This window comes from Cololabis saira, chromosome 16 (assembly GCF_033807715.1).
Source record: "Cololabis saira isolate AMF1-May2022 chromosome 16, fColSai1.1, whole genome shotgun sequence".
Classification (NCBI taxonomy): Eukaryota; Metazoa; Chordata; class Actinopteri; order Beloniformes; family Belonidae; genus Cololabis; species Cololabis saira.
Genome location: NC_084602.1, coordinates 22842119 through 22858249, shown reverse-complemented (window position 1 = coordinate 22858249; position 16131 = coordinate 22842119). Strand labels below are relative to the sequence as shown.

The 16131-nt window shown below is 40.7% G+C and overlaps 1 protein-coding gene across 3 annotated transcripts in view; it reads left to right on the top strand.

The window, feature by feature from the left end:
* The window catches only part of itpk1b (inositol-tetrakisphosphate 1-kinase b), a 28671-nt gene that overhangs the window by 6801 nt on the left and 5739 nt on the right, over window positions 1-16131 (top strand). For all 3 annotated transcript variants that reach the window (XM_061743391.1, XM_061743390.1, XM_061743393.1), the window contains 2 exons: window positions 6207-6332; window positions 9618-9735. In XM_061743391.1, coding sequence (XP_061599375.1) covers window positions 6207-6332; window positions 9618-9735 — 244 coding nt within the window. The remainder of the gene's footprint in view (window positions 1-6206; window positions 6333-9617; window positions 9736-16131) is intronic.

Here is a 16131-nt window from a genome sequence, read left to right as displayed (position 1 = left end):
CCCAAAGTACGCAGGGCTTTTATTTCCCACCGTGCATTCAGCACCTCCTGGGAGACCATAGACCCTCACAAACTCTCAGCTGGAAGTACCCATAGGCATGGGACGTACAGGACTACGTGTCAGTGACTGCAAATAAGCTTAAACTCTTTATTTTTAGCCATTTCTGCTAACATACCCATAGGGTTTGTTTTTGGGGGGGCGGGGGTGTGTTTGAGTCCACTCCAGGGATTCAAGTGCCTGATATGCAGCCAGTGTTTATCAAAGCCTGTACTGTGATCAAACAAAAAAAGGCATCTATTATCTTCCTTTTCTTTGTTGTCCAAGGTTTTGCACCAGGTATCTTCTCCAGTTGCACAAAATTATACTGAGCGTGGCAGCTTCAAAAGCTTACCTTCCGCTGGCAGCTTACTTTCAGTGTCAGTTGTTGTCGGCAGCTTTAGTGGTGGAAGAATTGTTGTAATATGTTTCTCTCTGTATCCATTTCTTTTGAAATCTTGTGATTCTCATCCATCATAAGACATTAAAGCAAGTAAACTGATTCATCATAATGTAGAAATGTGATGTTGGATTATAGAGAGAAGAGTAATAAGGAGGGGTGGTTGTTGGCTGGGTCAAGGAATGAGCTCACAAGGTTGTGGTACAGTAAATATTAGATTACAGATAAACCATGCAACTTGTTTATGTCCTCATAACTTTCTGGGTTATCTACCGTTTTAAGGAATAACATTAGTGTTGCTTTTATGTGGATAGCCTTCAGTAGGAGGTGGTGGTGGAACATGGCTGCAGATTTATCTCTTTCAGCCAGTTTTATCACCTGACCTTGTCCCTGTGAAGTGACACACACGCTGACCCTGGTGATAACAACTCAACCCCGAATAAACAAATCACAGCAAAAGAAAAAGATTTATTTTTTTTTGACCATGTTATTATGAGATAATATGCCTTTTTTTTGGGAATTGTTACAAAAGTTATTTCCAGCATAAAATAGGTGAAATGGTTAACATGTTGAATGAGTAGTCATGTATTCTCCAGCTGTTTTGATCACTCATTTTAGTCAAGAGTTTGTTGCGTAAAAGTAGCTCCGTACACAGTTGTTTTATTAAGATAATAAAAGGTGCATTAAGTAATAATGCAAATGAGTAGTTACAGCTGCAGTACACTGCCAAATCAGGTAGATATTGGACATGTAGATAATTAACCCTCTATGTCCAGCAAATTACACTGTTTTTCACAAGGGCTTTGATTCTCCAGGGGCTTTGTTGTTGTTATGACGTCATACTGTAAGGACAAATCTTTGCTAAATATGGCAGCTCCAGAAAGCTAATTTTGCATTTCCATCTATAGTGTGGGAAAATCATCAACATTTATACCCCCTGAGACTAACAGTACTGAAAAAATAACCTTTTTTTCCCCCTTCTTTTTTGTCCATTCATTATCTGTATTGTCTGCAGCAGCTGGCATCTCAGACTTCTTTTCTTTTTTTTAAGCAGCTCATTCAGCTCGCCGTGTCTCAACTCCGTACTCCTCCATCCTTCCCTTTTCTCCGTCCACGCTTCTGGAGCTTATCGATACTGACCCAGTAGCCCCGAGCTCATGAGAGCCATCCTCCCAGCGCTCCGTGCATAAGCCTGTCTATATCACGGAGCTGATGAGATTAACTCGCCAAGCTCAGTGTTGAGGAAACTGATATTCATTCTCAAAGAGAGAGAAAGAGAATGCATCACAGCAAATGGACATTGTTTGAGTGGGCTGTCCAAGGAAAGTTATTGAGTTATTTTTATAAGTGCTTGAAAATTGAAAGCTTATTTCCACTTTCTCCCTTCTCACCTTTATATTGACCCAGTTTATGGACATCATAAAGAATGTATTTCGATTTGGACCTGGTGTATTACTTCAAAATGAAGAGTAGGTTGGGTCTATATATGGTGATAAAACCACCTGACAGACAGTGCAGCCCTTTTTATTTAATATTATTTAATTTCCGCTTGTTACCAGAATCTCACAGAGCCAAAGAAGTCACCTTAACTTAAACTTTATTCACTTCAAGTCCTAAGTTTGATCCTGAGCTCCCAGGACGGCTCCTCCATAAACTCTTAACACATGTTAGAAGAGAGTAATGTCTTGCTTTTCTGTGGACTCTGATTGTTAAGGAGATGGTCATCAGCCTAAATAGCTCTCAGATTGACCATCCATTAGGTTTTTGGCTTGAGATTCATATCAATCTCATGTTTAGTACTTCAGGCGAGGCATAGCCAGCAGACGTATATCATTCTGTTTCACGCAAGGGTGTCAGTAGCCACACGGCGTACAATATAAATTATTCATCACATCTGTCTACACTGTGTGCACACAGTCACTCTGTGCAAGCATGACAACAAAGCAAAAGTCAGGTGAGATTAGGTTCAGCTGGATGCATTTACACAGAGACGTCTAACCTGCTATGACGCACTAGCAAAGATTAATAACTTATCAACACAATCATTCACACACCCATATTCAACGTACTCATTGTAAGGGGGAAAGCGCTGTCCTCAATGCTGTTTTCTCCAAATGACCATTGTTTGTTTCCCTGTAGATAGAGCTTGGCCCCACAGCGAAAGCTACTTTAAAGCTGGAAATATATCAACCCTGACCTACCCTCTCCCACCAGGAGAGTGTTTTCTATGTTGTCCATCACTGTGTGGCCCGGTGCTGGCTCTGAGTCCCAGGGGGACTCGCAAAGACGTCAGCTGACATTTCTGCTTTTAGCATTTAGCAGGACGTCAGTGACTTTAAAGCTGGGTTTGGGACGAGGTCTCAAGCGGGGTCGGTCTCTCCGCGAGAGGAAAGCCTCATCCTCTGCCATGTGTCTTTGCCAGAGGGTGTTGACCCCAGTGATGTAGTCTGCTCTCTGTGGAGGGGCCAGACTGTGGATGGGCCTTCTGTGTTGTGTAAGCAAGGGATTAGAATCCAAGCCACAGCAGGGCTGCACATTCCCATCCTCCAGGCCCTGTCATGCTGACATGGCTAGCTGGACCGAAAACAAAAGGGCCTAATATCTGTCATCGCTGCTGCTCGCAGGTAGCACATCTTTTTCTAAACATGACTTACTACGGTAATATTGTGCTATTCAAGTCACAGCAGCAGTATGTTCACTTGTTAAACTGTCTGCTGAAAGCAGACAGTGTCTCCATGCCTCAACCATTGTTGACAAACCAGCCTGACTGCACAATGACACACAAACTTTAAGCCACAACTCTAACACATAGTATATGAATGTACCATAGCATAGCTTCTGATTCTTATTAAAAAAATTATCAGATTTGGTTTTACCCAGTGTGTGATGTGATGATATCTAGACATTTGGTGTTTTTTAAGCCATTTTGCCAAACATGCCAGTTTTTTTTTTCTCCCTATAAGTCAACTTCCATCATATTATTTAAAGTTATGGGAAATTATTTTATTTTATTTATTTTTTTGTAACATCACACATTTTAGCCATGAAATCATCTTTCATGCAGCTACTTTCAAGGCGACCTGCAAATGCCAATGGACCCATTTAGCTGAACTACTTGGTGTGAAGTCTTTCAGCTGGTGTTGGCATGTTTTTTTGAAGTTGAAGGGCATGTTCCTACAGGCAAGGGAAAGGAAACCCACCACTGTTGAGATGGCTCAAAAGAGAAACGGCATCTTGATGTTGCATAATGAGCAATTAAGGGGCTGCAGCTCGACTTGAACTCTGCAGGGTGTTGGGACAAGTCTTTACGTGTTGACATACTTTATGTTGGCTGTTGGCCTCTGAACATTTAAAAACACAAAGATGCACACAGGAGTGAAACATTTACTACATCTTTGTTAGATAGGTATGTTACCATATTTGACTTGGAATCGCAGTTGAGTATTTTGTTGTCTGTGATGAAACCAGTGTAAAGTTTAATTAATCTTAGATTTTAACAGACTCACCATTCATGGACAAGTGACCAGGGCAAAGGGTGCTCTAATTAGTCATCTATCCTTCACACCTCTCACAATCATTAACCAGAAAATGTTGGCTTTACCTGCAGCCGACACTAAACCAACTGAAACGGAACAGTTTTACAGCTTTCTTTTTATTGATGTACACCTGTGTGACTCAGGCACATTCACTCTGTCTGAGCACCATCTCAACATTAAGAAGGACGGCAGGATCCTGTCCATTTCCAGTTTATTTGCACAGGTGTGTCTGAATAGTTTTTGGTCTGACATGATCCTGTCATCCCATCAGCTGATTAGCTAATGATTTAGTGTGGGCCTGCATGCATCGAGCCAGATAAAACAGCCCATGTCAACTAGATTCTGCATTTTCATCAGTCACTATTGGTTATTAAAGCCAAACACTTCTCCATTTTCTTTCTTATATGTCATCACTTGGGTGTATGTATGTATGCATGCTGCTAACTCACAAAGTCTTAACAAACCTGAATCACTGTTTTGATCACTGAATTTTTCATGGTCATTGCAGCATAGTTTTCCTAGTTAAACTTAAAGCGAATGCTTATTACCTTTTTCTTCAGCGTCTGTTAAATATGCTCAGCAAGACTGGAAGGTTTGGCCGGAGGGCAGTGTGTCTAACTCAGTAAAATAGAAGATTAGAAGACTGCCAAAAATAACCTGGTTGGTGTGGTTCAAGTATATCAAGTGCAGAAAAAAATGGATGTTGTATTTGTTTCCACAGCTGTAATTTATTGAATCTACAAATAAAGAGGAAGCAGATGTTTTATAACCATTTAAAGCAGAAAATAGAAAAACAAGATAGGAAGGAGAGGACAAAGACAAATTGACTTCCCGAAATATGATAAAGTAACTCATTGACAGATCACTTGAATTTTTTATATGTGTGTATATATATGTATATATATGTGTGTGTGTATGTGTATGTATATATATATATATATAGATATACTCTTAATATTACTGCGTACATTGGAGGTTTTTTTTATTGCTTTATAGTCTTGAACATAGTTTAAAGGCAAATTTTGCTGCATCCCAAACTTTATTTTCTGAACCGACTTTTAACTGGACTGCTTTTTCAGTGGTATATGTAGACCTATGATATTGACCTATGATAGGACGACCCCCACCTTTTTCAAAACACATAATTTAAGTATGGATTTTTCTTTCTCTGTTTTTATTCCAGGTATGAGTGTTTTTCCTTAATTTATGCAGCTTTTCTGAGGGTGAAACCATCTTCATGTGTGTTTTTAAAATGTATTCTTTCCATCCCCACTAAAAATAAATGTAAAATTTGGTACGGAGGTTTACTATCTAAAGGTGTAACAGGTCAGATGTATATAAACCCCTTCCAGAAAATAATGTTGGACTGAGAAATGTGGCCCCTTGATCCCCCTTTCCTTAGAAAAATCCCAGATCTGCGGCTGGCGAGACTTGTCCCAAACCATAAAAGCTTTTTTGTTTGTTTTATGACTGCCTTTATGAAGGAGTCTCTTTAGGATCTCCATCGCTCTGCATTACATTGTGACACCATATTTTATGCTTGTTTGACAACTCGGCAGCGTTTATCACCATCATCTTAAAGTTGGCATCAAAACTTGATCTCATTTGTTTCCTTACTCGCTTTTAGGAAGTCATCTCTTTCTGCACCTCTCAAACTGCACAAACTGTTATGACATTATGTTTAAGACTCAACAGTAAAGGACATATTGAAGTTGATGGATATAACAACCTAGTAGTTTAAAGCAGCGTAGTCACAGGGGGGAAAATAATGTTGTCTCATATTCTGGACAAAACACTACTTTGAATTTAGAAATGTTTATATATACAAATACTTTATTTAGCATGCAAATGAGCTGAGAGAGAGGGATATGAACTTGTATTCAGTGAAACAGAAATGATGTAGCCAAAGGGCACACATAAACAACTGGAGATTAATATCGCACATTTAATCAGATGTGGGCAACAGTGACTTTAGGCATGAACAAACTACAGGGAAATGCTGCATGTGAGATTTCGATTTGTGTAATACTTCTTGTTTTACGGTTCCCTCCTCCTTTACCCGTGGTCCCACAGATACGACTCTTTCATAGCAATTATTCGGTTTTTGGATTCAAATATATGTTTATATTTTTTGAATGTTACAGATTTTACAAAATGTAGCAAATGAATCCCTGATTTGGGATGAAACCTTTTGGTTACATCTTCTTACACCCTTGCTGTTCTTTCCTCCTCAGCTGGATCTAAGCCAGCCTCTGGAGGACCAGGGTCCGTTGGACGTCATCATCCACAAGCTGACTGATCTCATCCTGGAAGCGGACCAGAATGATTCACAGGCTGTGCTGTTGGTGCAAAGAGTACAGGTACAAAACATGATGGAAATTAAAGTCTTAATTTCTACTTCTTAAAGTTTGAGGACTGTGCAAACGATTGTGGAAAGGTATGAAAATGACATATTTTGTATTTGAGACTATTTAACAGTTTGAAGTTACTGTCAACTCAGTCTCCCAGAGTTCAGCCCTGTTGGTTTGTTTGGGCTTTCCTGCGTTTGAAAATATTTATTTCATTGAAGCTGTATAGATTTGCAAAGTACTGCATGATGACAGACCCAGATGGGACTAGAGGCATCCAGCCTTTCCATCTTTGGTAGTGCATGACTGTAACTCCACTTCAAAAAGAGGATCTCCCCATCATGGGTATTATCCTATGCCGAATCATTGTCATATTAAGTAAAATAAAATAAAAACTCTCAGGACTTGTTTCTTATTTACGAGTCTGAATGCAGTAAATGAACTAGTCCAAGTCACACGTCCTTAAAACTAAGGTTTCCATCAGACTCAGACTCGGGCTTGCATGGAAGTTGTTTGCTGAACCTTTTTTTTTTTTTTGTCCCGAGTCCTTTGGCCTGACCCAAGGTTTTATAAGCAGGGTGGGTCAGCCTTCCCCGTGAATGATGGGAGAAACACTGCACTTATTGTTGTCCCTTTTCGAGGAATCAGATAATATGTTCGAGTAATAAAACATACAGACAGGAACATAAAGACATTATCAGATGTACTTTTGAACAGAGTGACTTATTACACCCAAATGTTGCGCCAAAGATCAACCAGAAAACAGGTCGTACTGTGTCCATTTTGTTCATTAACCTGGCAGAGCAACAGATGGTGTAGACATTGATATTGTTACACTATCTCCACCTTCTCTCTGTTCCTCACAGTATGATTCAGCTGAGCTGTAATCATGACCAGCATCACGCAAGTGTGTCAACATTTTACTGACTGCTCAATTAGGAGCGGCAAACAGGATGTTGGAGTGGCGCAATCACTTTAACCACAGAACCTGATCAATATTGGCACATGACCGTATTTAAAACAGTTTTTGCACCCAGGGATATTTTTAACCAATGTAGATTAAGACAGGTAAGATTACTGATATTGGCTGTGCTCTTCTCCTAGCTGGCTGGATACATTACATGTGTAAACTATATGAGGCTGATGTGTGAATTAAATCAGCTGCTTAGTGTTGTAGCTCAGCCTTCTCGAGGTCTGGCTTAATACCTGAACTCAGCTGTCGTCTGTGTTTATATTTCTGTGTGAAATATAAGCCCTGGCACATTCCTTATCATCACACATGTTGTTATGAATAATCTTTTGTGTGGTGGGGGGAATGAGCTCTCCTCCATTTATAATGACCACTTGGTTAAAACAAAATGTCATCTTTGAATGCAGTTTGGTGACTAAGTAGCGTAACGAGAGCTACGTGCACAGTTGACCAGGACAAATGTCATGACCTATAGATGCAGTCATAAAAGCAGATCAAGATTTAAGATTCTGAAGCACATGTGGGAATTTCTTTTTTTTTGAAATTGCTGACAAATACAGTGTGTGGATTTCTGCAAACAAATTGGGTCTAATTGACTTTTCCATCATGTCAGACTTATGTAAGCTGTGGAAAAATCCTCCCACTCTGATGTAGTAATTATAAATGGTAAAAATTGTCCTTTTGGTTTAATGCTGGAGGCTTTGAAGGCATGTTGCCTGCAATTCCTTTAAACAGATCTGCTCCAAAAAGTGTACAGATGCAATATCCTATTAAACTGAAACTGATCCAGCCCTTACAGTATCTTCTCCAACACCTGCTGACGTGTCTTAATTTCCTTCTGTGTTTTCTGTGTTTCTTCTGAGATTTAGAAACCAGGAAGCCTTATTCAGGGTTTGTTGTTTTTTTTCTCCAAACACCTGAAAGATTTGTTTAGATAATTATTTTGGGCCAGCATGTCTCACTTGCATAACCGTTCAGCTGGCTTTGGTCAGTGTTTTCTGTCAGTTCCTAGTAAATCCAAAAAATGAATCCACCATGGCATACATGACTTGCATGTCAGAACATTTGTGTAGCTGAAGTCATTTCACAAAGCCCCCCCACTGTATCGTATGCTTCACTGTATACCATGGCTGTGTGTTTTTTTAATTCCATGTAAACATGTAAAGGCTGTGATTTGAGCAGGAGGCTGTCTGTGAAACGTGCAGGCTAGCAGGCTCCACCTGACGGCATTTGTGAGTCAGTAAAAGAAAAAATGGTTGGCAGAGAGTATCTTAGAACAGAGATGGAAATATGGGCAGCGAGGGGAGCAGTGGGGAGTAGGAAGGAGGTAGCATGTGGACGGAGCCAGGGGAGAACCAACAAGAGATGACAGGAGAAGAGAGAGCAAGGGCAGTGCAGTTATGTAAAAAAGCCAACCTCACGCTGACCCGGCTGTGCAGAAATGTAGTGATGTAACCCATTCAGACCCGCTGGCACACATTTCATGCCCCCTCTATTTTACCCACATCAACATGCAAAGTGATGTTTGAGTTTTTGCTCTGCTACTTTTAATATTTTCAGCATTACCAGCTGTGGATAGAACCAAGACAAGCAGGAAACTCAAACTCCATGCTAGGGGTGCAACGATTGGTCGATGTTGTTGACAAAAATATTGAATTGAAAATGTCAACACGATGAGGCATCGCCTCCTTCCCATCAGAAATGCATATGCGCAATAGCGTTAAGTCCTGTCTTTGCTGAGTGTTGCACATGTGCAATAGTTTACTACGCCAGGTAAACAATATGGCAGTTGATGCAGCGGCGCCACAGCTACTGGCTGTAAAGTTCATTAAAATATGTATTTTTGAATGAACTTTCTATCTTTCTTGTTTTTTATTTTTAATTAGCAGACCATTTAAACAACCTCATGCAAAATGTAAAAGCTTAGAGCTAAATAAGAGCCATTTAATAATTATGAGAGTCATAATCTGATTAGTCCGCTAACTGTTTCAATAGTCAATGACTAATCGACGTTCGTCATTAGTTGCAGCCCTACACAGGAAGGCCTTTTATCTACCAGCAACCTGGAACATCTTGAGAGGCGGTACTCAATAAAACCTGTTGATGATTAAAAAAAGTTTCCTTGTGATTTGGAAAACTGATAAGTTATTGATTCCATTCACATCCATTGATTCTGCCTGTCAGTGTTTATGGGAAGAATCAGTATAAATCAGTACCAATGACTGCAGTTTGAAGAACTGTATGCATTTCAGTGTATGTTGCTACATAAATATATATTTTTTTAAATGAGGGAATTTAATTTATTTTTATATGCTTTGTGTTTCAAGGATTACATAGATGCTCACCCTGAGACTATAGTGCTGGACCCACTTCCAGCCATCCGGACTCTGCTGGACCGTTGCAAGTCCTACCAGCTCGTCCGCAGGATAGAAAGCTGTATGCAAGGTAAGATGTTGGGGTGAGAAAGTGACACGGACTAACCCGGGGCTTGTTTGTAGCAGAAATATCAAGCCAGAGCCAGTTCATTTGTTCACGAGCTACATTTGTGCTTTAAAAGTAGGACATAAATTTGATAAATACTGTACAAGAAAGGGCTACATTGAAGGAAGCTATGAAATTCCAGGATCCATTAATAATATCAAGTACTGCTCTATAATAAAGATTTGGCTTACAGTTTTTGATTTGTAAACAGGGCTAGCTTCTCTGTTTCTTTCTCAGTCCTCGATAGAAAAAAGAAGCAGATCTTGTCAAAAACGATAAAGTAACTGTGGTCTTACTTTAAGCGTCTTCAAACATTATTGATTGGATAAAATGGAGGCAGCGGCAGGATCTGTCTTTCCTCTTCACTTCCAGAGAGGACACGTTGCTAACATGTAAAACCGTTTTTCTACCCGCTTGAATTGTGCTGCCGATGCTTCCGAGCAAATGTTAAATTCTTGGCATCTGAGTTACATGCTGATAATCCTAATTCCTCTTTCCTTCCACATCAAAATACCACCTCTCAATCCCTCGCTGCCTGACCCCAGTATGCATTGGGCTGCGTTTGTGTGTGTCGGTGGATCAAAGCCTTCCTCGGAGTCAGTCGACATAAACTAATGAGTGGGCAGTGGGTTTTAGCTGCAGGCATTGATGACATGGGAACATTCCCAGCAGACAGGCCCTGTAAAGCACACCTGTGACTCATCTGCATTTCCTTCACCCCCATACATGGCAGGGAATGTAAACCCTTGAATTGTTCCTTCAGCAAGCCACCATGACAGCAAGAGGGGCTGCAGGCTGGTGTCAGAGCAGTGGATCAGAGACTTTTCATCATGTCGGCTGTGTCACTGTTTTCCTAAAATAGAGCCATGAGAAGGAGACTTTTTATCCAAACAGATGTGAAGGCTCTTATGTAACAACTAGCAACTAGACATGGCTCTGTCTTACGATGAGCAGTTGGTTTGAAGAGGAAGACGGTACAATGGCTGCATTTATAGGACTTATTTTTTTAATAAACATTCTGCTTCTATAAATACACCAAGTCCCATCGCCTTACATGAGCCTTGCTTACACATGCATGCAATATAAGCCATTATAATCCTACAATACCACTGTGACTACAGCATGTGACCAAGGATGAATGCCAGGCCAGCACAAAAACGGGAACTAGGTTAAGGTTGGGGGTAAAAAGAAAGAGAAAGAGAGTGTTTGAGTCTACCATGCTTTCTTAACCACAGCCGCTTCCTCCTTATCAGAGTAGACCAAGGAGTCCTGGAGCAGCTGCCAAGGCAACCCAGCACTGGAAGGCCATAAAGAGCCTCCCAATGTGCTGCCATGACTCAGAAAAGTACTCAATAGGAGGAAGCACTTGAGGTGCGCTTACCCTTTCTCTGTAAAAGCGAAACTTCATGGCCTTTTGATGTTAAATCGTCTCAGTTAAAGTACATTTAGCTGTTCAGCTCCAGATAGTTCAAATAGTAAGCACGAGCATTTGGTCATCTTAATGTCATCTGTAATATAAAACAGCAAGGGGAAGGCCACATGAGTACTAACGGGCTAGTGTCACTGATTAATAGCCGCTGTGTTGTCCGAACGTGATTTTATCTTTCCTTTATTAGTCTGAGCAAAGTAACAGTTTATGTTGGTGTAATCCACTGCTTTCTTTGTTTATATCAGTTTTGATATCGTGGACTGTTTTTATAGGCTGACACTGTTGTCAGGGTGATACGTTTGCGAAACTACAGCCTTGCTTGTTTCCTAAGCTCATTCCTTTTCAATTCAAGATGAAGGAATTTTCTTGAGCGCATTCCCCTGGATCACACTTGAACCCGTGTTTGTACATTTATCAAAGCGGATGTGGCGTCCTTGTGCTGGTGTTAATCTATAGCCCGGCCCACGCCGACTGAACAAGCGTCTCGTTTACGCAACTGATCAATATTTAATCATTGCCGCTGCCTTAAGGAGATAAAGTGAGAGAGTTTCCAAATGATAGTCATCAGTGTTTGGTGAGGCAACAGGCCGACGACGCTGTTTGATTGTGGAAAAAGATTTCTTGCTTGTCAGATTAACCTGCCCTGCTCCACTTCATGAAGATCATTAACTGATGACTATCTGGTTGAAGGAGTTACTGGGTTCTCATTTTTGCAGGGGCGGGGGGGAAACTAATTTTTCTTTACTAATTAGTTTCTGGATGTGTCTTTGAGTGTGAGATTCATACATTACTCTGAGGACAAAACCATGTTTGGAGCTCAATTTAGAATATTAAAATCCTGCTGCTCTGCCTCAGAGGGACGGAGAGAGCAGCAAGTGAGGAAGCTGGGGTTTCTAGGAAACAAGCTGTAAATAGCAACAGGAGTTCAGCCTCCTACCTAAACGGCAGCATAGTGAATGAAGTCTAATGCAACTTCACTTCCAGTTGTTCCCTACTTTGAACGATCAATCCAAGGGAAGGATATGACCTTAATCTTCAGTGTTTACAGTCATTTGAAGAAGTATTTCTCAAATACACTCGTATGTTTTGAGAGTATTTGTTCAAGTGAATAATAAGGAAATGTTCCAGATGACCTGACATAATAGTGGGGGAAAAAAACCTGTAATTATACATTGACATTTAAAGAGCATCTCATTGTCCAGTCTTGTAAATGTCTGTCTTGGCTCCGCTGAGTCTACTGTGCATGTGAAGCTCAGAGACTCGTCCCCAACATCACCGTATTCCTAACTCAGAACTTACTCAGAAGTATTTGATTTTAGATAAGGTGTAGATGTTTCGTTTGTTCCTGTTTTAGCACCAGCAAGTCTTTGGGAACTTGATGATGTAATGGGGATATTTCCCTGTCAGAGTGGTTTCTGAAAAACACGACACTGTTATTCTTGTCCCAGTAAAATAACATGAGCATGAAGAACAGGGATGACTGATGTGTAAACCTCCAGGCTTCCTGCTCCCAACACGGAGCCGGCGCTGGAACAGACCCAGCTCTCAGGGAAAGGTTGAGGAGAGCACAGAACAAGTCAGAACAATTCTGTCTATCTGTCCCATAAGGACCAAAATGGAGCCCAAAAAACGTAAGCATGGGAGATCTTATTTTGGACGGTTGAAAGCCGTGCTTATTCATTGCTGGACCGAGCCTTCCTATTGTCAAAGTGTCAAAGCACATGTTCAAGCAGCACAGCTGAAGGAAATCTAATTTCACAGAAAAATCCAAGTGCCTTCTTGGAAGGATGCTTTTAGGTAAAACATACATGTTTTCTTTTATTTTTTTTATCAATGTACTCATAATATTCTACAATAGAAGAGCTGAAACAGATTTTTGGAGTGTTTTTTAGTAAGTTAAAAACTGAAGTATCCGATTTAAGTGTTTTTATTGTTCATGTAGATTATAAACTAAGATCCTCTTCGTTACTGCTCTACACACGGAGCTCATCTTACCTCAGTGCACTTTTTCAGGTCTCTTCAGAGGTTCTCAGTTAACTAGTGTACGTTTTATTTTTAATTACTGATGTCAGTCTTTTACAAGTCAAAGCCGTCAAAATCTTGACATTTTAATTTGAACCCACAGTCCTGCAGTCAGGACTCTGGTTTAATGAGTAAAGCTGCCATAAATGCATTAAGCCAAGGGAACCTTCTTCTAAATATTTGAATAAAATGTCCGGCCTTAAAGGGGTTACTGCACTTACGAAGAGGGTCTTCAGCATCCGCTCTGGTTCATTGTAATCACACTTTTAAACTGTAATTTCCTCCGCTGTCGTGGCTGAGAGCAGCTCTGCGTTTGTGAACATGACTCCTCCTCACACACGGCCTTCAAGAGACGACCTGCAATATCAAAACAAAACAGAACTGATAAAAAATGAACCTCTCTTCTCAGAATTCAGGTTTGCTTTGATCTAGCATAAACATTTGAGCCCCCCAGGGACCCTGAGCACTGATAAAACGTTATTGAATTGATTGCTTTGTATTATTCTTCCTAAACAGTGAAAATGTAATCTGACATCCAACATAAACAGTCAAAATATTACACACATTCCCAATTATCATCAAATCAATGTCATAGACATTAAATGTGCAAATTTAGAAGAAAAGCTGTTTAATGTAGTTTTTGTTTTAGGGTTTGTTACAACCAAAAACGTAATAACGGCCAATAACGTAATAACTGCCAATAATGTAATAATTTTGGCCATTTCAAATGTAATAAAGCCAATAGTGTAATAATGTGCCAATAATGTAATAAAACTTTTGAGTCAATAATGTAATAACTTTTTGCCGATAATGTAATAATTTTGTAATAATTTTTTAATACCAGGCCAATAACGTAATAACCAGCCAATAATGTAATGCCTTATTACATTATCGGCAAAAAGTTATTACGTTATTGGCTCAAAAGTTTTATTACATTATTGGCACATTATTACACTATTGGCCTTATTACATTTGAAATGGCCAAAATTATTACGTTATTGCTATTGGCCATTATTACGTTTTTGGTTGTAACAGGGTTAAAGGGAACCCTGCATATTAAGACATGTAGGTCTTAAAAGATAAATGTTGGTATCAATTATAACAATGTGATATAAAAAACCTTGTTGATGTCTTCGTTTTTATAAAATTTGAAAATATAATTTAACATGTAGGTCGCCATTGTTTTTTACATTCTGGGTAGTAACGTCACACGGTGGCTCCTGCTAACCCCCGTCCACTGTTCTGACACCCAGAAACAGATGAAAACACAGCTAAACAGGTGACGGCGCACCAGAAACACAGATGAAAACACAGCTGAACATTAAGGTGACGGCGCACCTACAAAAAAGTAAAATAAAATTAAAAAAAAGTGCAGCCCCATACAGCATGAACTATAAAAACACCATAAAACTCAGATAGACTAACAGACCACACGTTTCAACTAGCAGATAACCGATGCTACAATAAAAACCCCAGCCAGATCTGGCGTCATTAAATTAAATAAAGATGTTCTTGCCTATTTGAAGCGAAGTCTGCGCCTCCTGTTTCGTCAAAGTCCCGGGCCAGTCCCCTCAGCTTCTGGTCTGTCATCACACAGCACCGAGGCCGGTTTTAGGGGGGAGAGGGGGGGGCTATGCCCACTCAAACGTGCATATTGCCCACCGGCGTCTCCATCCCAGCGGCGGTAGCGAGAGCAGAGAGCGGAGAGCGGAGAGCGGGTGGCGGAGCGCTGCGGGCTGTAGAGCCCCGGCTACGCAGGCTACGGCGTAGCCTACGCAGGCTACGGCGTAGCCTACGCCGTCTACGCCGTAGGCTACGCCGTCTACGCCGTAGGCTACGCCGTCTACGCAGGAGCCTAATGCACTGGTAAGATGCGCACAACATTGATCATTTTTGCAGATCTCCCGTGCATCACAGAACTTTGATCCAGTTTGCCTGAACCGAGACGTCTTATGGGCTCCCTCGTCAGCCTCCACGGCCGGGAGATGCTGCTCAACTATGTTTTAGATACCTGTCCCAGTTAAACTAATGGGGCTTATCTTCCCAGAGCCACCGTCGTACGTCATCGCCCCCAGAATACATTGCGCAGGTAAAACATGGCGCCTCCCGCAGGTCAAAATATGTAATAAACATTGTAGATTTTTAAAGCAATTAGATTATTTCATGTGTTTCTAACAACATATTTTAGTATAAGAGAACAATTGTGGCTAATTAGGGACTACATGTCTTAATATGCAGGGTTCCCTTTAAAAACACCAACAAAATTCACAACTCAAGTAGTCGAAGCTAAATATTTTTTTGTCATTAGTTGAGCTGTGAATTTGTATAAATTGATAAATATTGGCACTAAACTTGGTTATTGGGCTACTCTCTGAACCGTCATCATCATGGTACCAGTTGAATATAAACGCTGGACTTGTGTATTATGATACACATCAGTGGCATGTCGATGTCTTCACATCATTTTAAGTTTTGTTTTTTTTAACTGCGCTCCAGAGTTCAATGCTAAGCTCAGCTCTCGGATTAAAGCAGGCACACGGGATTCTCCTGATCTCAGCACTAATGGGAGCAGAGGACCGCCGCCGCGTTGAGGCCCCCAGCACACAAAGACCGGCACGACTCCATTGTGTGTTTGTCATTAGCAATTTAGCAGCTCTTGCTTTGACCCTGTGATACCTCTAACCAGCCACCGTATCAGCCCTGTGTATCTACTGTTAATTGCAGGAGACAACATTAATATGAACACATCCTCTGCCCTGATGCAAAGCATGTCAGCCGTGCAGGATTTTCTCTTTTTTTTTTGTTACCAGTCTTATCAGAAGCAGGCAGCCTACTGCAACAGGATATGATGTAAAAGCACTATGTGAACAGATGAGCAGTTTGATGTCTGGTGGAGATTGGTGAGAACA